Raw genomic sequence first — 26839 nt, forward strand, 5'->3', positions numbered from 1 at the left:
ACCTGCTTTCATAAATTAATGGAATCACCTCTCTTTCTTGAACATATTTATGAAGGCATCATTTTCGCAGAAGCCTAGAGTGTTGTGAGTCACAATCATATACTTGTACATTATTTCAGAAGATGCTGAAACCCCTCAGGGGTGGAATCTAAAGGGTTGAGGTTCATTTGTGACAAGCCCCACTTGAATGCAGCATCTCGAAATAGCTTTTTGTTTTCAAATAGAATATATTACATATTTCAAACTGTACATGTTTATCACACATTCCCCAGGATGGCCTTATTTACAGATGGTTTGAATACATTTTTTTTTCTGTCTTTCTTTAGCATTTGCACGTGTTGGTAGTAGTTAAAAGCCAGCCCTTGTTTAACATTTTTGCTCTACAGAATGTGAATTATCCAAACAGCAATGCTGGCATCCTTTCACAGTGAAGCTGCCCTTTCTACATCCCTTTATTGATGGTCAGAACAGTCCCCTTTGTACTAAAAATTCTTACATGACTATAAAAAGAGAAGTTTCTTGTGGTATTTTGAATTTACATGCTTACAAAGGCTGCAAATTAACTTTTAAGTATGGTATTTTATTGCATTCCAAATTAAACAATGGTTTTCCTCCTATGTGTATGACAGAATCCACATTGAAACAATTATTCATTTTAATCTCTTAAATAACTCCAGCTTTGGCACATTTTTCATATTTCTTCTAGTACCACACACAGTCACATTAAAAACCACCCAGAAATGATGAATTGTATTAAAGAACTCTGCATGTGTGAACACATACACAAGTGTGTAATAATGTACACTTACATACACATAGTCCTTATAATAACAGGTTGTTTTCATTTCTTATGTCTTTAATTCACCTATATCTGAAATACACCTCTCCTGGCATACATACACTACACACCTCTCTTGGCATACACTGTGTGTGTGTGTGTGTGTGTGTGTGTGTGTGTGTGTCTGTCTGTCTGTGTGTCTCTGTGTGTGATAATACCATTCCTAGAAAGAAGGAAGATCATGATCTTAGAAACAAAACTTGAGTTTAAATTCTGCATTTTAGACATACCACCTTTAAGAACTTTGACAAAATCCTTATTTATTCCTCTGAATTTCAATATCCTGGTTTATAAAGCAATATTTTAAAAACTAACTCAGAAAGTTGTTCAGAGAAAGGAGATAACATTGTAAAATATGCTTAGATGCAACATATGTGCTCAGTGAGTTAGTTGTATTTTTATTATCTTCTGTTTCATTGTATCATGGGCTGAATCTGTGTTTTTTAATTCTATGAAATCAGGAGTGCAGGATTTGATGAGGTGCTGTCACAAACCTTTCACTTGATAGTCCTACATTGTGTCCCATCTTAACCTTGCTTAGCATTGGGACTGACAAGCCAGTCATTGACCAGGCAGTCTCCTGGGCATCACTATGTGTCTATGTTTCCCTTTTTTGCAGGCATGCTCTTAATGAGTTGCTATTCTCTTGGTGTTCTCCCTGGGAATAACATCTTTCCATGACTCTTCCACTTAAGTCCAAATGTTCTCTACCTTCTCAGTCATCTTATATTCACAGTGGGTAATGGGACTGGGTAGTGTTGGTAGAAAGGCTGCTTTTAACTGATGTTCTCCAAGTCCGTAGAAAGGTGGCTGAAGCCTTATTAGTTACTCTAGGAACTTAGACTGTGGGATACTACTTAATTGTGTCCTCCTCTTTGATCTTTAGCTAACTTCAGGATAGAAAAAAATACCTTTAAGCATATTATTAAACAGATAGATGGAAAAACAGGAAAAGCAGTGGAGTTTAAATAGCTGATCACCTTCAGTTAAACTCATAAATGAGTAAATGAGAGAAAAATTACTCAGGTTCCTTAACTTTTAAAATACATACATATTTTATTATTTAATATGTATTATATATTATACATATTAAAATCTAAAAGGAATAGTGTTATGTGCTGAATCTGTTTTTGTTCATTCTGTGTAATTGTACTGTTTATAATCTAGATGAATTGACTTCATTCACTTGGACTAGTAAGAGTGGCAATAAAGGAAAGGGAAAGAAATAAATGTTTTTTCAGTGAAATGAGGATGAATGAGTGTTGTCTTTGTTAATAATAAGGTATTGATAATTTGTAAAGATTTTAGGACAAATACATAGGTGTATGCTCCCAAAAGGAGTGAAATGGAGCAAATTATGTTATGTGCATATATGAATATGTCACAATGAAACCCACTATTGTGTATAATTATAATGCACTAATAAAAACATTAAAATAAATATTACTTTTTAACTTTTAAAAACGTTTAGATTCACATGATAAACATAAGACTTAGCTAAGTATATTTCTATTAAACTTGAATAAAATGTACTGCAGGGCAGCCTCTGGTTGCGAGATACAACTCAAAATCAAGCTTTGATATAATTTGATTTATAGCTCCCCCCCAACAAATCAGCTCAACAGAAACAAATATCAAATCAACATCCTTGTGAATTTCTGGTTGCTTCATTGTTTCGTGTCACAGATAATGAGCTGAGCAGTTCCTCTTTATTCCTCTTCATGCAGAAGGCAGCCTTCCAGTCCTCCTCCTCCCCCGCGGCCGATTTCTCCCCCGCACACCTATGGCTACATTTCAGGACCTCTGGTCTCAGATATGGATACGGATGCGCCAGAAGAGGAAGAAGATGAAGCCGACATGGAAGTTGCCAAAATGCAAACTAGAAGGCTTTTATTACGTGGGCTTGAGCAAACCCCTGCCTCAAGTGTTGGGGACCTTGAGAGCTCTGTCACTGGGTCCATGATCAACGGCTGGGGCTCAGCCTCAGAGGAGGACAACATTTCCAGTGGGCGCTCCAGTGTTAGTTCTTCCGACGGCTCCTTTTTCACTGATGCTGATTTTGCCCAGGCAGTGGCAGCAGCCGCAGAGTATGCTGGTCTGAAAGTGGCGCGAAGGCAAATGCAGGATGCTGCTGGTAAGTCGGGCACTCCTCTCCAAGCTGGGAGGGAAACGCAGTGCGTGGGCGTTAGTGCTGCCTGTCACCCACCGTCTGTGTCTAATTTGTGACTGCTTTTTCTTTTCTTTTTTAATGGCCTAAGGAAACCCAAATCCAAGGAATGGTTTATTTATTTTCTTTCTTTTTTCTCTCCTCTCCTCTCCTCTCCTCTCCCCTCCTCTCCCCTCCCCTCCCCACTTCCTCTCCCCCCTCCCCCTCCCCCTCCCCCTCCCCCTCCCTCTCCCTCTCCCTCACCCTCTCCCTTCCTTCCTTCCTTCCTTTCTTTCTTCCTTTTCTTTTCCTTTTTTTTTTTCTGGTCAAACTTTTAAACTCTTTACCTTTATTTAATAAGTGCTATGTAATGAAAGTAATAAGAAGCTAACTCTGGTGTCCTCATTTTTAATATAATTATAAAAAATTGGCCTATGTCTGTGTGTATGTTTCACACAGATTGGTATAGTTTCTTTAAGGTATGTGTGTACTCAGTTAAATGAAGTTTGTGTTACTTGATGCATATTATAAATTGTTTAAATGTAAAAAGTAACCCAGATAAAATTTATTGTGACAATTCTCTTATTTCCTTTAATCAGATGATCTGTAGAAAAGATATTTACATACCCAGGTGGGACATTCAGCCATTGGAATGGGCTATTACTTTTTGAAACTCATTTCCTCATGTCCTTTCAAACCAGAATATTAATTTAATTGAGAAAAATTAAAGATTTGAATAATATGCACACATTTGCAAACATAAATATTTTCCCTTTGTGATCTAATAATTGGGAGCGCAAGTTAATCCAGATGCACATTGTATTTATAATAAAGGGAAATTTCCTGTATCCCTTTCTCTTTGCCAGTAACCTATTTTTAATGAACGTGTATCTCTTATGTTTTAACCCATTTTTACTTATTTATTTTTCCTCCCAAGTATAATAAAGGAGATAATTTTAATATAAAACATATTTGTTATATGATTTTATTTTTGCAGGAAGAATATATGTTTATATGAACACATACATTCATATCATTATGTGTGTATTTATATGTGTGTGTGTGTGTGTGTGCATGTGTATTTCTGGTAGCCGTGAAAATGCAAGTGATAGAAGAAAAGAATGTGATTATCAAAAAAGAGATAATAGGTAGGAAAAAGAAAGACTATCACAAAAATCAATACTTGTTTTTTAGTTGTTTTATTAACAACGACAACACTGGTAGTTTTCTATGTTCTCTAGATACTGCATTGGTCATTATTTTTTATCAGTGTAGAATATTTTCAGAGAAAATTTAACTCACATAAAGTCGTCTATAAATTATTTATCATGAATATGTTGCAGGAAAAAAGATGTCTTATTTTCCTCATCCTGTTATGGAATATATATTTATTTTAGGTATACATTTTATGAAATGTAGACAAATATCTTTTCTTTCAGTAGCTGCTGAATTCAGTAAAATATGCAAACCTAATTCTCTTTCTTAATGAATAAATAACTTTATATATAGCTTTTGTTTCCCCTTCCTTTTTAATTCTCTGTAAAAAAAATACATGAAATTAAGCATCTCAGACTACTACTTTCAGATTGCATTAAGGGTGTTTTTCAGTTCATTAAATCAGGAAAACATAGAAATGATGTTGAAAATTCATCTGTAAAGGACCTTATGCCTCAGGGTCTATGAGCAGTGGATGGTCTTACACACTAGAATGAGTAATGGGTTTCCTCTAAGCCCTAATTCTCTGTTTTCATGGATATGTAACTTTAATTGTAATAGTTTCTATCACAGCTAAGGAGAGTTTGGTTTAATATTTTATTATATTGTAATTGAGTGGCATTTCTGGTTTTCTTTTGGCTCGTGATTATAATGAACTAAATATGACTCTGCCTATTGTAGTGTTCTTTTCAGGAAATGGTGGTGCTCACCATGTGACTTAAAGTTAATATGAATGAATAATCCAATCCCCTTGCTTCTCACATGACTGCATTAATGTCTATTATTTAATATACTTTGGTTAGCATTTTTAAATGTGTTTGTTTCTCTATATGTGGCTTCTTCTGTTTATAGTCAAAAGATATGTTGTCTAGGTCTGTTTGAAATTTCTTGTGGTACGGTAAAGAGTTCTGAGTTTGTGACAGGAATTTCTAGAAATCAAGATAGGGAAGGTCACCAGAAGACCAGTGGGACTTCATTGCCCTTCTGGGTTAAGTACGTTGTGCCTGTTGTAATAGATCATCTATGTAGGAGAGTCAGATAATCTGATAGCACAGGAATGCACCATGTCTGATAGGTAAATTCAGTTCCCATTGGTATCTGGGAATATTATTTCCCTAAAAATAAATAACCAAAAACTACCTCCACCTCCACCAAAACAGTCTTAGAAGAGTCACTTTATCTAGAAACAGTAAATATCTTGAGATAGAAGAGATGAGAGTCATTTTTGGTTCATCTAAATATGTGAGATAGATAATTTTAGATCCTCTGGAAAGAAATACCTGAGAATGTTAATAAGACATTTGGATTCTGCCATCAAAGAATGTCATAAATATATATTTAGCTGAAATAAGTATGTGATTAGAATAGTTCATTCTTAGAACATGAATTGCTTAAGGACTCTGACTCTTCTTTTGGAGAAAGCAACAAACATTGAATATGTTATGCAAAAATTTAATTAATACTTTTGTTCAAGAACATTTGGTGACATTAGTTGCAAAAAAGTGGGAATGTTTTTCTTTATCAAATAAGTATGGCGAACTTTAACAGAATAAAAGTAGTGATCAAAATCATAAAGAAAAACAAAATACTGGCAATGTTTTTAGGGTATTTTCTCGAGTAGCTAGCACGGAGTGCTCAAAAGCCTACTATTTGTTAGATTTTATTTAAAATTTTTTTAGCTTTCATGTTCTGCTCGTGTTGTTCCTGTGGTAATTAATATTCACTGATGAGTCTGGCTCTGTTGCTTCTTTCCCAGGTCGTCGACATTTTCATGGGTCTCAGTGCCCGAGGCCCACAAGTCCTGTGTCTACAGACAGCAACATGAGTGCTGCGGTGATGCAGAAAGCCAGACCAGCCAAGAAACAAAAACACCAGCCAGGACATCTGCGCAGAGAAGCCTACACAGATGGTAAGTCCATTGAAAAGCACCTATGAATCCCGCCTGTTTAGCCTGCCGCTCTAGGACCAGTGAATGTGTTCACTGACATTAGAAATTACATTAAAAATTCATTGACTGTAAGCTTCACCTTACATATAGGAGTGATCTCTTTCCATAGCTAACCCTTACTGTTTTCTAATAAGTTGATTATTTAAGAACAGTGTACATCTTTAATATTTTTTGAAGTTTGTGTTTTTCAAACAATAGGATATGACTATAGTGGAAGTAATGGCATAGGATTTGCCATTGTCAGATTCCTCCAAAGTGTCTCTATTTTTGTTTTTTTTCATTTTACTTTTTACAACATTACCTTCAAACAGAAGACAATAAAGTTGTGTGAATATTAATTCTACCCCTAGTGGTATCACATGCAGTTATTTTGTGCACCAAAAGGCAAATCGAATCACCTTCTTCATGCCTTCACATACAATATCGACTCTCACTGAAGAGGGGCCGCTTGTATTCTCAAGGGAGCATAGAAGGAGAATGCAAACACTGTGATGTTGTCTAGAGAAAGCCTTTAATGAAAGTGCCTCAGGTGACCCAGCATTTATTAAACCGCCACCTTCTCATTTTATAACACAACCCCACAGGCTTCATTGGAAATGCAAGTAAGATAAATTCTCTCCCACTCACCCATCTTGTCAAGTTTTCTAAATTCACTAAAGGGATGGGGGACGAAGGGTGTCGGAGGCACAGTTTCCCCACCTCCTGGTCCTCTGCAACCACAATCTGATTAGGACTTTCATTACAAGTCAGCAATTTTTCAAAAAAAGGGCATCATTTGCCATTATCATATGAAAGCCTAATATTATAGATCCTTATCCAAGGTTACAAGGAGGGTTTTCTGAGGTACTTCTCCCTGCGATTCCTGCCACTTGACAGAAAAATTTAATACAAAGCTCACAGCATGATGAGCACAAGTAATTTTGCAATGAGTGGCTGTCCATGCTATTATCTGTACTTTATTCTGAGTACTTTCTCTCACTACCATCTATCTGATATTAGACTACATTAAATACTGGCATGACACAGCGCACCTGGGCCTCCTGGCTTCTGCCCAGGACTCTTTTGTCAGTGAAACTGAGCTGTCAGGATATTATCTGATTTTAAAGGGTTATTACAGTGGCTTTGTGCATGTTTGCCTCTGTGAGGGGACAAACACTAGGTGTAAATTCCCAAACTCTACCAGCCATTTTACATTTATGAGATCCCTGTAATGGCATTTTACAAGTTTTATAGCTGTTTTATCAATTTTTATTATCTAGAAGAGAGTGCTTCTAACTGGAAAACTAGCCAACATGGAGCCTGGATGTAAACACATTTAAATTGAATACATAAGGGAAAATCTGCCTAAAGCAGATCCTTCCACCTCTTATTTATGTGTGTTTCATTGGGGAATGTGACATTGAATGATGCCTCCTGAAAATGTTTTAAGTAATGTAACATGCCAAGTTGAAAAATATAGCACTGTAGTTATGAAACACAGTATGCTTGAAAATTGTTATCTGTATTTATTGTCCTCATTCCACAGTACTTATTTCAGCGTATTTAATTATTAAATGTAAATTCTAACTAATCCCTGAATAATAACTTAAATTGAATGATGAAGCACAAGAGTTTTTTTTTTTTTTTCATTTAATTTCAGGAATACCAAAGAACTATATTGAAACATGTGTAAAGCCAAAAAGTTAATCTGAAACATTATTTGGATTTCTAATTGCTTATTTCACAAAAATGATTATGCAAAATTATCATAGGACATACTTTGATATGGAAGCTAATAATTATTTTCTTTAACAACATTAGGTCAAATGAAGAAGTAACTAAAACTGTTTTTAAATTATAGATTTAACTTCCCTTCAACATTTTATTCATTAAGTTATGCTTATTATAGTAATATTTTTGAATTTAATTTAGAATGTTTACTGGTGGGTAGGAGAAAAATTAATAAAGCTATATCTTATACACATCCCAGCATGTACATCGATTAATTAAAACCACAAAAATGCACTTCTTAATGCACCCAATAAAAGAAATTCATGTATCCCTGTAGTGCTGGAAATTGAACCCAGCACTTCAGCTAGGACTCTACCACTGAGCTACCCACCCCTGCTGAAATGTACTCAAAAGCAGACAAAATTTATATAATAATTAAAAAGGAGAAGCAGGGAGGAGAAAGAATTGAAAAAGCTGACAATTTTTAAAATGTGAATTCAACATGTCAGTAAGACTTGGAAGGTTTGTTGTTTTTTTCTTTTTTATGAATGCAATGCATAGACTGATGGGTGAGCTTGATTATTGTCTATAGATTTATGTAAACTGTCTAGAACATGCAAAAACATCAGTTTTGTATTTGTAGCATTTTTTACTTTGTAAATTTGGTTCAGATTTTTTGTAGACTCAATAAAGAAGAATAAAGTGAATTTTTGTTTGAACTGAGAGAGCAATTCCAAATGATTCTTCTCAGTATGTCTCTATATTAGTTGCTAGGACTGCCATAACAAACTACTACAGATTAGGTGACTTAAACAACAGACATTTCTTTCCTGAGCTCTAGAGGTTAGAAGGCCACGAAGAAGGTAACAACAAGTTGGTGTCTTGGGAAGCCTCTCTGACTTAAAGATGGTGGTCTTCTTCCTGTGTCTTCACATGGTCTTCCAACAGTGTGTATCTGTGTCCTTATCACCATTTCTTAGAAGGTCACTGGTCCTGTTGGATGAAAGTTCACTCCAGAGAATTCATCCTAAACTTAATAACTTCTCTAAAGACTCCAAATACAGTCACACTCCAAGGTACTAGGTGTTAGGATTTTTTGATATGAATTTGGGGGGGACACACTCTGTCCCCTAAGGTTCTACCAGTCCCTCCAGAATGCCTGCATTGTGGCCACCCTTCATTCAGTGGGTAAATAGGAGGATTCATGAATACCCAGGGACTGTTGAATACAAAGCACGGTCTTCACACCACAGTCAGACTGACAGGCAGCATCTGATTATTTATTTATTTCATATTTGCCACATTCAAGTTTAACCCAGATGGAGGATAGGATTAAAATATATGAATATTTATCAGCTGAAGTCTTATGGAGTTAAAGCCAAGCACAAGTGCATTTCTAGGACCTTCTAATAGATTCTTCCCACCCCCTCTTTTCAACCTTTCCAATACATTTACATACTTGATTTAAAAACCAAATCTACATTATTTTCTCTAGCTCTACTTTTCATAAATTATAAATTCACCACCCTCTTTGGAATGATGTTATTTTGACTTGATTTATCATTAATTACAAGGTCTTGGGACTTTAAGCAGTTAAGTAAATAGACTACTGAATCTCTATAGTGAGTTAATGCTGTGCTGGCAGAATTGTCTGCATACACATGTTCTTATACATATTTCTGTACATGACATATAATTTGTTAGAGAGTCTTGTGTAAGAAATGAATATTCTTATGTAAGAAAGAAAACACACACATACACACACACACCCACTTAAAACAGGTCCGTAATCCCAGTTCTTAAATCCAATTTGAACTACTTATGACATGAATTAGGTGAAAAAATTGTTTCACCTACATGAAATAGAGAATTGCTTATATGGTGATTATGCCTGGTTTGACTTCATAATCATTTTATAATACCTAAATAACTTATGTGGCAAACTGTTTATATGAGAAATTGAACCTGCTAGCATTCCTCTCTAATTGTCAATTAAACATAGTGACAATTATATACAGGAAGTCTTTAAATCATCACGGAGTTCTCTTTTTGACCTGTGTTGCAGACAGCACCTAATGGAACATGTGTTAATAGATTTTGTCTTAAGACTTCTATGCTCCCAAGACTTCGTATGATCTTATGTTAGTGGTAATCATTAGCTTTGATAGCTGATAAACACGGATATCTTGTGATTTGATGGTAGTGGCTGGCAGTCATCAGCTTCCTGACAACCTGAGTTTACAATCTGGTTTATGTTTGCAGCAAATGGAGAGTGCAGAAATGAGTCTACAGACTTGGTGTGCTCTGAATGAGGATTTCCCTTCCTCTTGTTTTTAGTTTCAGGTTCAATCTGAACTTAGAACCACTCTGCCTTGGGTCTCTTGCCTTTAGGTCCTTCATTATGGTCTGATTTCTAACTCTTTCTGTTAACTTGATCAGCAAGTAACAGATGAGGGAGGACATCCGTCTAGTATTTATTTTTAAGTAGTACTTTTGAAAAATCCAATGAAGTAATGGACAAAGGAAGTAATTCATATACTAGTGACAGTGGAAATCCATATGGCAGGACAGAATACTTATGATTTTAAAATCAGAGGGAAATTAGTGCTATTGGCTGTACTTTGGTCACCATATTAACTAATATGTTGAGGCTATTGGTATGACAGTTGAACATGTTAAGCCCATGAAAGCCAACAACAAAAAAAAATGTAATTAAAACTTTGATCACTTTTTATAATGGATTCTCAAGTAAAGTAGCTGGTACTAAAATGTCAATTCAAGCTGTTTTCTTTCAAAGACCAGTGCCATGAATCTTAATGCTTTAAGCTTTAGCTTATAATATCAAAAGAAAAATTAGTTTAAGAAAATCCTACAGAATCTTTTAGGACAAGAGAAAGGGTTCATTCATTGTTTTTAAATATAAGAATATAAATTGTTAGGTTAAAACTGAGGCTTTCTAGGTCATTTAATATACTATTATAGTAAGAATCTTTAATTGTTACTATTATAATAACAATTTTGATATTTAAGAGTTTCTCATATTGGTACATGTAAATGATAGTTGGTAGACCATTGTCAGTAACAATAAAATAATTGGAAACAGCTTACATATTTCTCTGAAGGAATTGCTAAATAAATAATAAATTCATAGAATAAATTATTATGAAAACTCAAAAAAAGTTATATGTATTTATATGAAAATGTATATGATTATATGGTTAAATGAAAGAAAGTATAACCTAATTCATGTGAATAAACACATGTATATGGTACTTTCTATCAGGCTTGCCATCTGTGGATGATCAGATAAGCACTGTATATAATCCCAAGTGTGACCTTTTTTTTGTGGTCCTTGACTGTGAATGCTGCTTCTTTGAGTTGTATGACTTGGCAGCCCTGTTTTATGGGTATAATTGGGGAATGTTCTATAGAGAATTATTCAGATTGATTACTCTACATAATCAATATTGGGGATTTGAAATGAAGATGGGGAGGTACTAAATGTTGTAATTTTAAGTTTAAATCCTTAAATGTTTAAAAATTTTCAACATATAAATGAACATTTTTGTTTAAAATCTTACAATACTAAATATTTAATAGATGTTTTATGAATGCTTTTTAGGCTATTTATTGTGGATATCATTCTCCAAATTTGAAAAGATCGTCACTTCTAAAGACATGACTGAAAACATAACTATATTCTACTATATATAGTATGTGTAAATTCCCAAATCTCTGTTTCTCTGGTTCTAACTTCTCTTGAACTTCACATTTTATATGCAGCTACCTATTCTACATCTCTATCTGGATATCTCTAAAGCTCCTCCCTTCACTTTTCTAAAACCGAGCTCACACTCTTTCTTCACAAACATTTCTTCCTTATTCCTTCATTCCATCCCTTCAGTGATGCTTTTCTCATCTAGAGTCAACTACAACCAAAGTCCTAAAAGTCATTTTATATTCTCTTCGTTCCCCGCTCCCACTCTATTCCATTGATCATTAAGTGATATTGATTTTCCTTCCTTAGTCTCTCAAAATGCTCTCCACTTGAACAACCACTGACATTGTTCCATCTCCTGTCATTACTTATGTGAGCCTTCATAATAACCTCATGGCCTCCCAAAGTGAAGCTTTTTCTAAATTTAATCCATCCTCCATTCCATAGCCCAAACAATCTAATCCCACAAACCGTTCATATTTTTCTCCTAACTTAACAACTACTATTAAAACATATATATCTTTCCTCCCTGGAATGTGTATATGGTTCATTTTAGAAGAGTGTACTGTTTAAGGAAAATAAAAATTTTCTAGTTATCAAATTTTATGCCTACTTTTATCCTTTTATATGTCTACAATGTAAGAAATTAAATCAATTTATTATCTATAATGTATTATTTAAATATGACTATAAATATATATGTATATATTTATATATATATATGAAACATGTATATGAAGAAATTAAACTATATTTATACTAGTGGCTTAAAACTCACAGATACATATAAAGTGGAGAGAGTCCATCAATGAATGTGAGATTTTAAGTATGTGATTGAATGAAGAAGCATAAAGTACATTAAACCAGAAATTTAGAATACAAGTCCTGGTACTATCACATCCTGCTTTGAGATTGGAAAATAGCTTTAAGACTATCTGGAGCTTCCTTGCCTACAAAATGAGAAGGGATTTAGGCTGGATTTGAGAATGACCAGTTAAGTCTCAACTGAAATGCCAAACTCTCTCAGTCTGGCATGGTTATCTGAGGTTGTGAGGGCATGTATTTGGGATCACCAACATTATGCTGAAATCAATTAGGAAGCTCTGCCATAATTGGAGTAGGGGAAATTGTAGTACCTATGCTCAGTACCGTCTATCCCAGAAGATAATCTCTATGTCTCCAACTCTATCATTCAGTAGTCTCTTGCTAGAGACAACAAGAGAACATTGAATTTGGCAGTTGTCTTATTCACTGGATGTCTCTCAGTTGTTTCCTTTAAGATACAGTATCCCACAGTCGAATGTGACTCCAATAATATTTGATTATTTTCTGAGTGACAAACTTCTTAAAGTATTTTAAATATTTCTTTTTAGATCTTCCACCGCCTCCAGTGCCGCCACCTGCTATAAAATCACCCACTGTCCAATCCAAGGCACAGCTGGAGGTACGACCTGTAATGGTGCCCAAACTCCCTTCTGCAGAATCCAGAACAGACAGATCATCGGATCGAAAAGGAGGCAGTTACAAGGGGAGAGAAGTATTGGACGGAAGACAGGTTGCTGACCTGCGAATAAATCCAGGTGATCCCAGAGAAGCACAGGAACAGCAAAATGATGGGAAAGGACGAGGAAACAAGGCCGCAAAACGAGACCTTCCACCAGCAAAGACTCATCTCATCCAAGGTACTGATTTACTCATGCACAGAAAACACAGATGAACATGTGTTTGCAAGGCACACAGGCTACCTAGGGCTATATGAAGAGAGGTAAGATCAAGAAGTTTGCTCTCTTATCATGGAGCCAGGCACGTACCCTGGCTTTTGTAAATAACACAGTCATCCCTTCTGTGTCCTTGGTTCTAAAATCCACTCTACGCACAACCTTTCTCCTGATCTTTAAAACCAGGTCCTCTACATTCTTATTGATTTTCTTTATATCTATGCTCTTGTCAGCATCTTAATTCAAGATGGAAATTATTTTCTCCATGAAATATAAAGAATAATTTCAACAGGCTAAACAGGGAGAAAAGGATATAAGGTAAAGAAAGTAGGTTTAAAAAACTCATGAAATTGTGAAAAGGAATGTTTGATCTGTAATGGTTTGAGTTTGGTTGAAGAATAGGTTGCTTAGAGCCAGGGGATAAATGGGAAAAGGTATAACTAGAAAGGTTAATCAGATTACAAAGGCCAGGGATACTCTTCAAAAGAGTTTGGGACTTATGATGTAGGCAGTGGTGAGCCAATAAGGAATTTTGAGTGAGAAATAACATAATGAGATTTGTGCTTTAGAAAAATAACTTGTTGGCACTGTATGACACAGGAAGAGACTGGAATCAGGTACACTATTGCAGTGATAATGCAGGCATAAAATGTGAAAGCAGTGCATTAAAATGGAGTGAATGAAAAGGAGAAAACAGCCTACATCTGCATTTCAGAGATGGGCCCAATAGGACTTGATGACTCATCAGATGTCAGAATGTAAATTGAAGTAATCTAGTAAAAGATAATTATCCAAATGTTGATTAGGTGGCCATGTCTGACTTTGTGGAACACAATTATATTAATTAATATAGAAAAAAGAAAGAAAAAAAATAAATTTCATGGGGAAAATAATTTTAGTCTTGAATTAAGATGCTGACAAGAGCATAAATAGAAAGAAAATCAATAAAATGTAGAGGACTGGTTTTAAAGATCAGGAGAAATGTGGGTAGAGTGGATTTCAGAACCAAGGACACAGAAGTGATCACTGTGATTTATAAAAGCTAAATATCAGCAGTGATATGCTGGTAAATGTTTAGCAATCAGTTCTCTGGGAGACAAAAACTCAAGACTAATTTGTAGCCTTCTGCTTTGTTTTTAATCAATTTAGGGGTGGTCAGTGAATGTGGAGGTGGGAAAAGAAGAGTAAAATAGGCTCTAGAGATGTCCCAAGGTGTCACCACCAGCCAAGGAAGATTATAATTAGAGAGTAGGCAGGGAATCCATATTCTGTAAAGGAAACTGAGTTTGTCCCACCTGCAGATTATTAATGATCAAGATATCCAGGGTATTGAACATAGTGTGCTAGTGCTGGGTTATGACTCAGAGGCAGAGTGCTTGCTAGCATGTATGAGAGGTTTTGAGTTGACCCTCAACATTGCTTCCCCCCACGGAAAAAAAAACAAAATAAGGGAAGTGGAAAGGATTTTTGTAATACATCATCCATGAGTAGTAGTAGTACTAAAACAAACAAAAATCTTCAATGCAGTAGTCAAAATAGCAGCCAGACTTCAGGGGATTGAAAAGTGAATGGAAATTTGGAAAGGAAGGTGCTGAGCAAAACCTCTGTTCAGAAGATTGGGTTGAAGAGGAGGAAGTGCTACAATAGGGTTGGCAGAAAAGTCAAATTGGTGGAAATGTTTGAGGTTGAGGGAATTTGAACATATAATTTATAAGCTAAGGAGAAAAACCCACTTAAGAGGAAGAGATTCAAGGAAAAAAGTCACTTGATGGAGGAGTCAGGAAAGAGTGAGGGGAGTGAACTTCAGAAAGTTGAGGATACTTTCCTATAGAGATTATGTTGTGGTAAGATCTGAGTCAGTCTGTTGCTCCTTTCACTGTGGGCATCTGGGCAGTAGCAAACTTCCCTTCAACATGGAGGGCAGTATGGCTTTGTTCAGAGACTGAAGCCTGGACGCAGCTGCTGTGCAGTCAGCAGTGAGATGCCGAGTTCCGCTGTGCTCTTCAGTCACCTCCACTCTGGGACCACAAACCCCTGGAGACATCGCTACAACCCAAAGTTTAAGAAATATGCTTGCTTATTTTTAAATCAATTAAGTCAGAGTTGATCTGGACCTGAGGTGAAGAACTTTTGGCTCATGATGACTATGCTCCAAGTACTGTTTCATCCATAGACAGTCACGATGTAAATTATGAATTTTATTCTTGCCAGAAAGCATAGACCAATTTCCTGCTCAGAGCAATTTCTCTCCAAAGTAGGTGGAATTCCTCAGGAGAAAACTTTACAAACCAGGGAAGATCTTAGTGTTGCAAAATCATAACAAAGAAAGAACATTTTAAACATTGATCTTCAAAAATTTAATAAATCGCCTTAATGATATAAAATCATTTCTAACCAGTGAGCTAAGACTGGAACCATTAATCTTGAAACAAGGAATTCTTCCTGTTTCATGGAAAGTATTGAGTATCCTGCTTCTCAGATTTTTTTTTAACCGTGGCCTTCTGTATATGTCATTAAATTATCATTTCTATGCTTGCTGTAATTTTCACCTTCATAATTCAATTTACATTATTTATAATGAAAGAGGCACACTGATTTACATGTGTAATATATGGTGGTTTTTAATTAAGAAGAGTGGTCTTTAGACTTGAACATCTGATCTTTTTGCTGGCATTTACCTCTGTTAGTTCAATTTATTTCTGCATCTATCAAATGCCCACTGTGCTATTAATTATTGTACTAAGTCCTGAGATTTGTGTAAGCATGAACCTTGACCCTAAGGAGCTGAAGTCAGAAAGAGAGAGACAGATAATCTATAAATTCACAGATATTTTTATTTGATTTTTAAATTTCTGCAGCCTCCCTAGGGCCACCACTGAGCCTCCATACAGCCCTAAAGTCTCAGCCAAGTGAATATTTTTATTTTATATTCAGTAGACCTTTCATGGTATGAAGGCACTTCAAAGTCTGAAACAGGGACAGTTAGCCCACTGTTGTGGGAGATGAAATGTTAGAAAAGAACTGACATGTAAACTGAATGTTTAAGGATGGGTAGAATTTAGCCAGGCTAGGAAAGTGGATTGTTCATGTGGAAAACTCAGAATGAAAAACTGAATGATCCATTGGAAACATTGTAGGAAATTCAGTTCTACAAAGCAATGAAAAGCAAAGATGAAGCTCTTGAGGTGAAGAAGGCTTGAATCGTGGGAGCCCATAGATCATGTAAGAGGATGGATGCTGAGAGAAGATGGTTTATATGGTAAGAGCTGAAGAAGCAGAGATGTGTTAGAAGATGTGTACAACTCCCAGACAAGAGATGCAGAGAATTTAGGATATAGGAGATGCAGGATATAGGAGAATGGATGGACTACTAGGAAAATTCAAGAACTCTTAGAGTAGAAATCAACCTTACTTGTTGTTATGTTTAAATATATGGAGAAAGTACATTTAAGACACACAGGAAGGCTTTTGAAAGGGCAGAACAAATCTCAAATATTCATTTTTTATCTTGCCTATCCTAATGATTAGTGATACCGGTAGTTGTACTAGAGAATACAGAGGGGGAAGAAATCTCTGGGGGATGGACATGATGAGATCATTGTTTTCCATGCTGAGTTTGAGGAGGTGTTCAGTTAGGCTGACTGTAGGCGCCAAACGTTCAGGACATAGTTTGTGAGTTGAAAATATAAATGAATGTTTCCTCATGATGAAAATAGCAGTTAAAGCCACTCATTCCTTCACTCAAAACTATTTATTGATGACCTGTTGTGTGTCAAACTGGGACTATATCAATATATGAAGCTTACAGAAGTACCTGTCCTCATGGCAATTATATTCTGGAAAAAGTTACAGTCTATAAGAGTGAGAGAAATCACCCAGGATGAATGGGAGAGACGGTGCATTATGTGAATAAATGGCACAGGATGACAGGAGAAAACTCTTGGGTGCTGACATGGAAGAGGCACTTCCTAAAATCAAAAGAATTCCCAGAAGATTGGTCGGGGAGGAAGGAGTACTGGAACTAGGAGAATAGAAACATTTAAATTGATGAAGGGCAGTGAAAAGTCCAGTGATTAAGGACTTAACTTGGTTAGCATTATCCATTTTTTGAATTTTACAGTAGTAATGTGGGCATGAATAGATTTCAACAGAGGCAGAGTGAATGGGAATTGTGACTACCAATGCTGAATCAAAATTACTTTTTAAGAAGCTCATCTGAGCAGTGAAGAGAGAAAGAAGGTATTGATTCCTGTAGAAAAGAGGTTAAAACAAAGTTTTTAGCAAAAGAGGTTTTTAATGTTTTATAGCTTGATAAAACTGAAATCAATAGAAAGAAAAAGATTTATGAAGCAGGGACAGAGGATGAAGGCCATAGGAGACTAAGTCCTGTGAAGAGAGGTTTCCTGAAGGGTCATTCTCATGGACTGGGACACCCCCATGAGTCCCATGTGTGGACAGGATAAAATGGCAGATGGCTCAGACTTAGAGGAGGAGAACGTTTTTGTGTGAGGCTAGAGAAATGATCATTTAGAAGTGCTGTTGGTGAACCAGCATCAAGTCTTCCTCCTACGTGACCCTCCATTAAGGAGAATATCAGTGGGCATGTCAGGGGAAGACATTGTATGTCTTCATACAATGTGGATGGCAGGGGAGGAAGCATTTTGGGGTGGGGGGGAAAACATGTAGAAGAGATTGGTTTTGATGAATTTCATGCCAAGAAGTTAGAGTGAACAGGATGTAGAGAAATAGCATCTGAATGGTACATCTTCAATAAAAGTGGCAGAATATTTTAAATAGTCTAGAGATAGAAATTCAGATACTAGAAATTAACTAGAGTGACTTTCATTTTAAAGTCAGCAACAATGGCAGGCTTGCAGTTCAGAGTTCCATAGTGCAGACACACTGCTGAAGTGGGGGTGGCTACATCCCTGGCTGGGGAATGAACCCAGGTTTGGCTCTGATTGAGTAGTTCTAAAAGATTGGGTTTCACTTCTGTTGATTCCCTTTAAGAACACTTTGTAGCTTATGTGGATATTCTACTGTCTCAACTTGTTTTCATCTCAACACTAGGAACTTTTCTAAGTGCAGATTCTATTAACATTTTTTTGGAAAGATGGAAACTAAAGCCTAAAATAATCGGAGATCCCATGGTGAATGACATAGAATTGGAAACCAAGTCTGAGTCCAGGTTTGGTTTACTTCCTTTAGTGTTATTAGTCCCAAGAGAGTTTGATATGTATTCAAGCTTAGGAGTAGAGTCAATCCAAATCTCCAATCACTACTAGGAAAACAAGGCTTGCTATTTTCATTTCCAAAAGCCAATGAGAATTATTCATTTTGCTTCTATAGTGCCCTTATTTATTCTTCAGAATCACTGATGCTTCCCCACTCAGAATTACAGAGACAGGAGGGATGCTTTATACAGTGAAAGTGCACCGTGGTGTTCACATGCATTTATTATATTCTGTTACACAGAGGACATTCTACCTTACTGTAGACCTACTTTTCCAACGTCGAATAATCCCAGAGATCCCAGTTCCTCAAGCTCAATGTCATCAAGAGGATCAGGAAGCAGACAAAGAGAACAAGCAAATGTAGGTCGAAGAAATATTGCAGAAATGCAAGTACTTGGAGGATATGAAAGAGGAGAAGATAATAATGAAGAATTAGAGGTATCTAATTTTGCTCCCAAGTTTTTCTATATTAGACTATAGTTACAGTGTCAAGCTCAAATTTAGGAATATCCATCAGTGTACAGAAATAATACTATTTTAAGGGGGTGGGTACCAGGGATTGAACTCATGGACACTCAACCAGGGAGCCACATCTCCTGTCCTGTTTTGTATTTTATTTAGAGACAGGGTCTCACTGAGTTGATTAGCACCTCTCTTTTGCTGAGGCTGGCTTTGAACTTGAGACCTTCCTGCCTCAACCTCCCAAACTGCTGGGGTAACAGGCATGTGTCACCCTGCCCCACCAGAAATATTACTATTTTGTCACACACTTTTCTATACCCTAATGTCTATGATATCAAAAGTGGACATTCAGAGAATATAAGGATTTTCTTGAAACGTATTTTATAATTTTAAATGTCAGTCGTGGTTTCTTTGCAGATACTGAGGTTCATATTTATTTGCATATTTTCAGATAAGAAATATATATGGCAAATATAGTGTTAGAAAATAAGAACTGTTGATCTAGATATACTGTGATTCCTAGTGTTATATGAAAACTTAGTGAGGTGACAGTTTTATGATGTGAGGGTGTACAGCTTATGTCACCTGTCACTGTAGTGATCACCAGGATTAATTGAGCTGATTTGAGCACACATCTTTCACCTTCACTCTTTTAAAAATGTGAAGCTGGTCTGTGATACTGACCTTCCCGAATGGGGAACATTTCTTGATTCAAGTATTTCTTTTCTTATTGGAATCTGTAAATAATGATGCAAGATAGAGTTGCAAGTCATGTCGTATTATAAAATTCCCTCCCTTTTAAAAATTATTGTTTTCTCATTCAGTAAAAAATCATTAAAGGATAAATTTCTCATTACAAATGCATTTAGCTTCAAATAGATGGTGAGTGTTAAATAACTTCATAGTAAAAGATGAAAAATTAAAACTAATTATGTCTAATTGAATGTTGTATAAAGCTAACTATTTTGATTTCGAAGTTTGGAAAAATAGACTTTCTTGCTGCAAATGCTTTAGAGAGGTTGTTTTTCAAATTTGCTTTTTGTTTTAAGTAGGAGAACCCTCTTGGGGGATGAAAAGTCATTATAGTTAATTCCAATATTTAAAGCTAATAAAGGCAGATTACAATGTTGATTTGGGACTGAGGGGAATAGAAAACTCAGCACGTTCCTTCTCTCTCAGATCCCTGAGCTCCAACCACAACAACGAGGTGCTGCACAAAACAGTTTGGTGCTTGTTAGAGAACTGTTGGATTTGCCATCAAGTCCAACTAAAGTTGACGAATGAATTAGTTTGTCATGAACACTTTCCAACTTATGCCAGTCAATGAGTGAAAAAAAACAACCCTATTAGACTGTAAGAATAAATGCATATAAATCAAGATGAGTCAATACTCTTGTGATTTATCTTCAAGTTTAACAATACTGCCTGTCTTACAGGAAACTGAAAGCTGAAGACAACCAGAGAGGCTCGTGCCATCTAATGTGAAAATTATCAGTCAAGATGCCTCATGTCTGATGACACATGACGCCAGATAAAATGTTCAGTGCAATCAGAATGTACAAATTGTCGTTTTTATTCCTTGTATTGGGGTACCATTTTAAAACAATTTATTGGGTTTTTAATGTTGCTCTTTGATCCCTAACCCTAGGAAGAACCTTCCTCTTCCCCTTGCTGTTGGAACCCTTTCTCTTGACTTCCAGCACGGGAAGTATTATCAACTTCTTGCTTCAGTCATCAGCCTCAAGAAAGAACTGAACAGTTCTTTTGCATTTTGCCCCTGAGATATGGCATTGCACTGCTTATATACCAAGCCAGTTTATAGCAAAATATTGATCAAAGATACAAACTTGATTAATCAACCTCATGCCAAGGGCTCTCAAAGTATAATCTTTCTATAACCAACTGCTAATGCAAATCAAAGCATACTTCATTTTAACATGATTTTAAAATCAGTCTTTCATACCACCCTTTGTTTGGAGAAACTAAAATTATATCGAATGCAGAACAACAAACAATTTGAATGGGGTAGAAACATTGTAAATATATACTCTTTGCAACCCCTGGTGGTACTTTATTTTGTCTTCATTTCAATCATTGAAGTATATTCTTATTGGAAATGTACTTTTGGATAAGTAGGGCTAAGCCAGTTGGATCTCTGGTTGTCTAGTCATTGTCATAAGGAAGCCTAGCAAAAACATTGTTCTATTTTTCAATCAAGAAGCAATTATAAATGCGTATTACAAACAAATGGATGTTTTTAATGACCAATTGAGTAAGGACATCCTATCTTACTGGCCTAAATTTCTTCTGGTAGTGTCAGTTCAGCTTTCAGAAGTGCCACTTAAGGAAGTTTATTTGATTTTTGTTTTTGTAATGCACTGTTTTTAATCTTTTTTTTTTTTTTTTGGTTTTAAAAGCACAATCACTAAACTTTATTTGTAAACCATTGTAACTATTAACCTTTTTCGTCTTATTGAAAAAAAAATGTTGAGAAGCGTTTTTAACCTGTTTTGTTAATGCTCTATGTTTGTATTTGGAATATTTGAATGATGACAGATGGTGGAGTAACGTGCATACTTTATTGTGGGCCATGAACCAGATGGTTCTTTTTCTGGACTTAAAGAAAAAAATGGTTTAAGTTTGTTGTGGCCAATGTAGAATCCTACAAGCTTTCCTTATAAGCTCAAATAGGGCATTACTGCTTTGAATTGCCAAACGATGCCCTCTGACTGTAGATTTTTATGATCTTCTTTTGTCATTATATGAATTTCATTGACTTTATAATTGGTGCTATTTGAAGAAAAAAATGTACATTTATTCATACACAGGTATCAGGCCTGACCCCACTGGAAAAACAAAGCCAAACAAAACTGAACCACAAACAATAGCTGGTGTTCACCAAAAACTAAAAGTGCTCACTTAGATAATTTGAGAAAGTTTCATAGAAAGCGTGTGCAGTACTAAGGGAACAACCCATGTGATTAATGTTTTCATTATGTTCATGTAAGAAGCCTCTTATTTTTAGCCATAATTTTGCATACTGAAAATCCAATAATCAGAAAAGTAATTTTGTCACATTATTTATTAAAAATGTTCTCAAATACATCATTCTTTCTTGTGTTGATTTTTTTTCATTGTGTGCTGATCAAATTTACTTCATTTAATCACAAAGTCGTTTTGTCTGAACATTTCACCACTGTATTATCAAAAGAGTAAAAATTCTCAATTAGTTTTATGAACATTCAGGTTTTACTTTTAAGGAAAAATTCCCATTTAATTCCTCTGAAATGAAAGATGTAAGATGAATCCGAGCTTGAAGTTAACTATTTGGTCAGAGAGTAACTATTAAGGGTTTGCTGTATTTGTTTATGTATGTGCATCTGAATTTCAGCAAGCCCATTTCTAAAATAATCAGAATTTAACCATGATAAACCTGATTTGTAAAGTTTGAATCGCCTATGTCTGTCAACCAGAAAAACCCAAATTGCTTATAAGTAACTATCTTTTTTCTTGTTACAAATTCATGTGACACTTTAAGAAACCATATACCAGTTTGCACATTATGATTCATTAAAGTCAGCATTTTTAAGCATTCAACTTTGGATGGACGAGATGGGTATCATGTCTTGGAAATGATAAGAGCAAAAGAAACTGTTGAAGGTTCTTTTGCTATGACATATATATTGTTCTCCTACCTAAATATTTAGTGTATCAGAATTTGAAAATCAGGAAAAAACTGAAAAAACAGTGTAATTTGAAATTTAAATATATGAAAATTAAGAAATCACCAGCATCCACTTATAGATGAACAGGTCCAAGGGTCAAGTCAGTTTCCAAGCTCTTTGAAGGACAAAATGAAGGGGCATATTTAATGACCTAATTTTTCTTGACAGGTGGACTATAAAAAAGTTAAGTCTCTCTCTTTTTTATAGTATGCAATACCCATGCAGATTATGTGGATCAAGACCCTGAGTTTGAGTCCTGGTTTTGTCATGACTGTTTCCTTGGACATGTTACTTACCCTCTAAGTCTCAGGTACTCACCTGTAAATTCAATAATACCTACCTCATGGAGCTACTGTCATGATTTAGTGAGTTACTGTATATGGTATGGACTTTGTAAACTTCAAAATCAATACAAGATATTGTTATATTTATGGACTTCATTACACATGCAATCCCAATTTCATACATAGTTTGGTCTTAAATATTTGCATGAAAGTAAAAGAATAACTGTGGTATAAGGATGAGGGTGGTTCCATTTCCGGTAAGTAAACTTCACTGTGAAATACCTTATTGTGGAATAAATTCTTGGTGCGATTGTTTGTCTGTTTGCTTCTGAATTCAAGGGTCTCAAGGGGTGGTGGTATAATGTTTTCAGCATGCTTTGCACAATTCAGGGGTGCAAACATGTCACTTAAGTTCTCCATAGATTTAGTGTTTATATTGGGCTGCTGTTCTGCCTACGGGCAGAAAATACAATCTTAGTTCCAGGAGAATTGGATCGTATCTGGCTTGCTTTCATTTCAGATATAGTCTGGATTTTTTTCTTTTTAATTTCCATCGTCACAGGATGGCATCTACATTCCAGAGGTGGACTCTGTATAGAAAGCACGAGGAGGCAGGGGGCTTGGGGTATCCTGGTGTCAAAATTTCTGGTGGTCTCCATGTGTCCAAACCTTACTGTACAGCCTCTGATTTCCAGCCTTGATTTCCTTATCCTTTGACCCTCCCTGGATACTTCTGAGTCTTTTGAAGTAGGTTGAGTGTAGCAAGTTTTCAAAGTACCCATATGCCTCCTGAACTGCTTGCCTCATTTGGGTAGTGTGCAGATTGAAGAAGAGGATGAGAGCTACTTGTGCAGTTTGGAAGACACTGACCTAATCATTTGCATTTTGAAGATAATCCCATTTACATTCAAATTAGTTTGAAGCCACTACCCTAACAAATCATTGTTGTATGTTTGAAACTGGAACACATCTTACAGCTGTAGTATCTTAAACAATCACTTCAGCCAGGTAACATTCATGATGTAGTTTTCACTGCTTGCCATTAAAAAAAAAAAAGAAAATGTCTCACAAAAATAGATAGTGAACACGTGTCAAACTTTTATTTGTCTCATTAATAAGGAAAACTGCAGGAAGACAAGAGCAGTCGAAGAGTGAGCAAGGAAGAGTTCCTTCCTGCAGAAGGAACTTACATGTGATTGCTTAACTGTCGGGGTTTCGGCCGGACCCCTGGCCCTAGGTGTGGCAAGGCTAAGATGGCGCCTGGCAGTGAGCCAGAGCAGTTAACTTTTGCACAAACAACTGACATTATTTTGAGGAAGTTCGAGGGATTGGCTGAGCTCCCTGATGGACAGTGCAGGTCCACTGTATGCCTGCCTTTGCTGCCTGTATCTGTGCATGCTCTCCCCTCGTGCTCAAAGGCTGATTGGTTACAAGTACTGTATATATTGGAGTGTAAGTTCCTCAAAGAGGAGAACAAAGAAAGAACTATGAGGAAGTAAGCGCGCAAAATAAAGAGCTCAAAAGAACCAGGTTTGCGTCTCGTCTCTCTGCGGGCAGGGAGCGCGACACTTAACTAACTTTCTTTAGGATAATACAGGCATGATATTATTATTTCTACTGGGCTAGAGAATCCTAATAGCTTTCTTTCCTTTAGGCTAAATGACCACTACCCTCAGGGCTATGTGAAGTTCTCACATTGATTATTTGCAAATTATTAATCCAAAAAACCCTGGGAGGATTTACATTCACCCAGAAGATTAAGAGTGATTTACTCTAGTCCATGTTTCTCCAGAAATAGAGCCTAAGAAAAAGACTTGGATGTGAAAAGTATATTTGGGATATAATTTCAGGAAGTAGAAGTGAGAGATGAATAAAAGAAGGAAAAAGTCCATTTAAGTCCTTGAAAGTAACTCTACTGGGAGGCTTCACTGACTCTTCCAAGATGCATGCAGCATGACTCCCAGAACTTTGCACAGGAACCTGGATCATTATTTTGTTCCTGTTCTTTATTGGTTGCAGGTTGCTGGTGGGGTGGGGGACATAACTTCCAAGCCCTAGTGAGCAGACCGAGTAGGAGCAGAAAAGCGGAAGCAGAAAGAAGGCAGGCCTCTGGCAGGTATATGAGCTGGGAAGGTGCCAAGAGGAGGTGAGTCAGCTGGAAGAGAAATGAGAGCCACTGTGAGTCCTCAGTGGTGACTCCTGTGAACAAGATTGTTGAAAAATGTTGTAGCATGGTATCAAAAATCAAGCATTCAACTTCCTGTGATCCAAATTTAAGGTAAATATTCTTTCTTTAATGCCCATACTTGAAATTAAGTCACAGTATTCAAATTATTTCCACATTGGTGGAGTTCTGACACATTATCAGTTGTTGGTAGTGTAAGTGTTGAATTTTTGAACTGCCATTTAGTCTTCTAAAAATGTTTACAGTATCAGCATTGCAATACAACAAAATAAAGGCTATGAGACACAAAGAGGATTCTTAGAAAAACAGCTACAATTTTCCATTTTCTGGTAAAGAAACAAGCTTTACTGTACCTAAGAAAAATAAGTGTTCACAATGGTTAAAGTACTACCTTTTAACACATGTGTGTGCCCTCTCTCTCTCTCTCTCTCTCTCTCTCTCTCTCTCTCACACACACACACAGTGAATGAAGGCAGGCAAAATTACCAAATTCCTCAGAATAATATGAAAGAAATACCAAGCATGGTTGAGGATGGCATAACCAATTCATTTATTGTATAAGACTATCATGGAGGCATCATATCATGACAAAAGTTGGTAGCGTTTTCATAGAAGCACATAAAACAAACCTGTTAATTTAATGGAGTATTAAATTTAATGAAATGTAACATTTTTACGAGTTTATTCCTTTAAATTGTGCTCATAAAATTTGCATGAATTGGGTACTCGTGCCGACTTAATGTTTGTCTTCCAAATGTTGAACTACTTACTAACCCCCTATGTGATGGTGTTAAGAACTGGGGCCCTTGGGAACTGATTAGGTTATGAGGGTGAAACCCTCATGAATGGGATTAGTGCCGTTATAAAAGGGACCCTGGAGAAATATCTCTTTCTTCTTTCTGCCATGATACAGCAGAAGTCTGTGGTCTGGTAACTGAGAAGACTACCCTCACCAAGATATAATGGAATTCCACCTTGATCTTGAATGTTCAGCCTCTAGAACTGTTAGATTTGTTGTTTACCAAGCCACTTCATCTATGGTCATCTGTTACAACAGGTTGAAAAAACTACGACAGGTACTTGTAAAAATATTCAGGTCTTTGGCATAATCACCAACTCTCCATGTAAATTAATCTTTGTGTTATTAGACATTCTTTCTTTTGGGTTTTAATTTTGAGTAAAACAGAACTTTCAGTGCTTCCAGGTCAAGTGACTTCTATTACCTGCTCAGCTTCAGAAATGAACAAAAGTAACCTGGACAAGTGGAGACATCTTTCTCTGACCTGTACCTCAGGGGGTCTTCTACACTTTGGAGAGCCTTGTTTGGCTCCAAACAAGTCAAACTTAAGTCCTCCTCTGTTGCATTCAACTGGTCAGGGCAGGCAGTGTCTTCAGAACTGGGTTCCAGAGCCTACACAGGGACCAATGTGGGCCCTGGAGTTACTTGGGAATTTCAGAATTAGAGCCAAGGGAGTCTTCCTGGGACCCTGTAGCTGATCCCCTGGTTCCGGGAAGGTGGCTTTGTTAGTGGATTGCTCATGCTGGCTGTCGTATTTATTTTTTATAAGATTGAGTAGGGTTATGCTGGCAGAGTAGCACTGTCACCTGATCTGGTATGACTTAAATTGTTCCTATAGATAGGAGCACTATAGAACA

The 26839-nt window shown here is 36.3% G+C and overlaps 1 protein-coding gene across 4 annotated transcripts in view; it reads left to right on the forward strand.

The window, feature by feature from the left end:
• Robo1 (roundabout guidance receptor 1) overlaps positions 1-22094 on the forward strand; it is a 373106-nt gene extending 351012 nt beyond the window's left edge. For all 4 annotated transcript variants that reach the window (XM_047564416.1, XM_047564418.1, XM_047564420.1 and 1 more), the window contains 5 exons: positions 2566-2972; positions 5956-6108; positions 12949-13257; positions 18769-18965; positions 20426-22094. In XM_047564416.1, coding sequence (XP_047420372.1) covers positions 2566-2972; positions 5956-6108; positions 12949-13257; positions 18769-18965; positions 20426-20440 — 1081 coding nt within the window. In that variant the 3' untranslated portion in view covers positions 20441-22094. The remainder of the gene's footprint in view (positions 1-2565; positions 2973-5955; positions 6109-12948; positions 13258-18768; positions 18966-20425) is intronic.
• The last annotated feature ends 4745 nt before the right edge of the window (positions 22095-26839 follow it).

This window comes from Sciurus carolinensis, chromosome 9 (genome assembly GCF_902686445.1).
Source record: "Sciurus carolinensis chromosome 9, mSciCar1.2, whole genome shotgun sequence".
Lineage (NCBI taxonomy): Eukaryota > Metazoa > Chordata > Mammalia > Rodentia > Sciuridae > Sciurus > Sciurus carolinensis.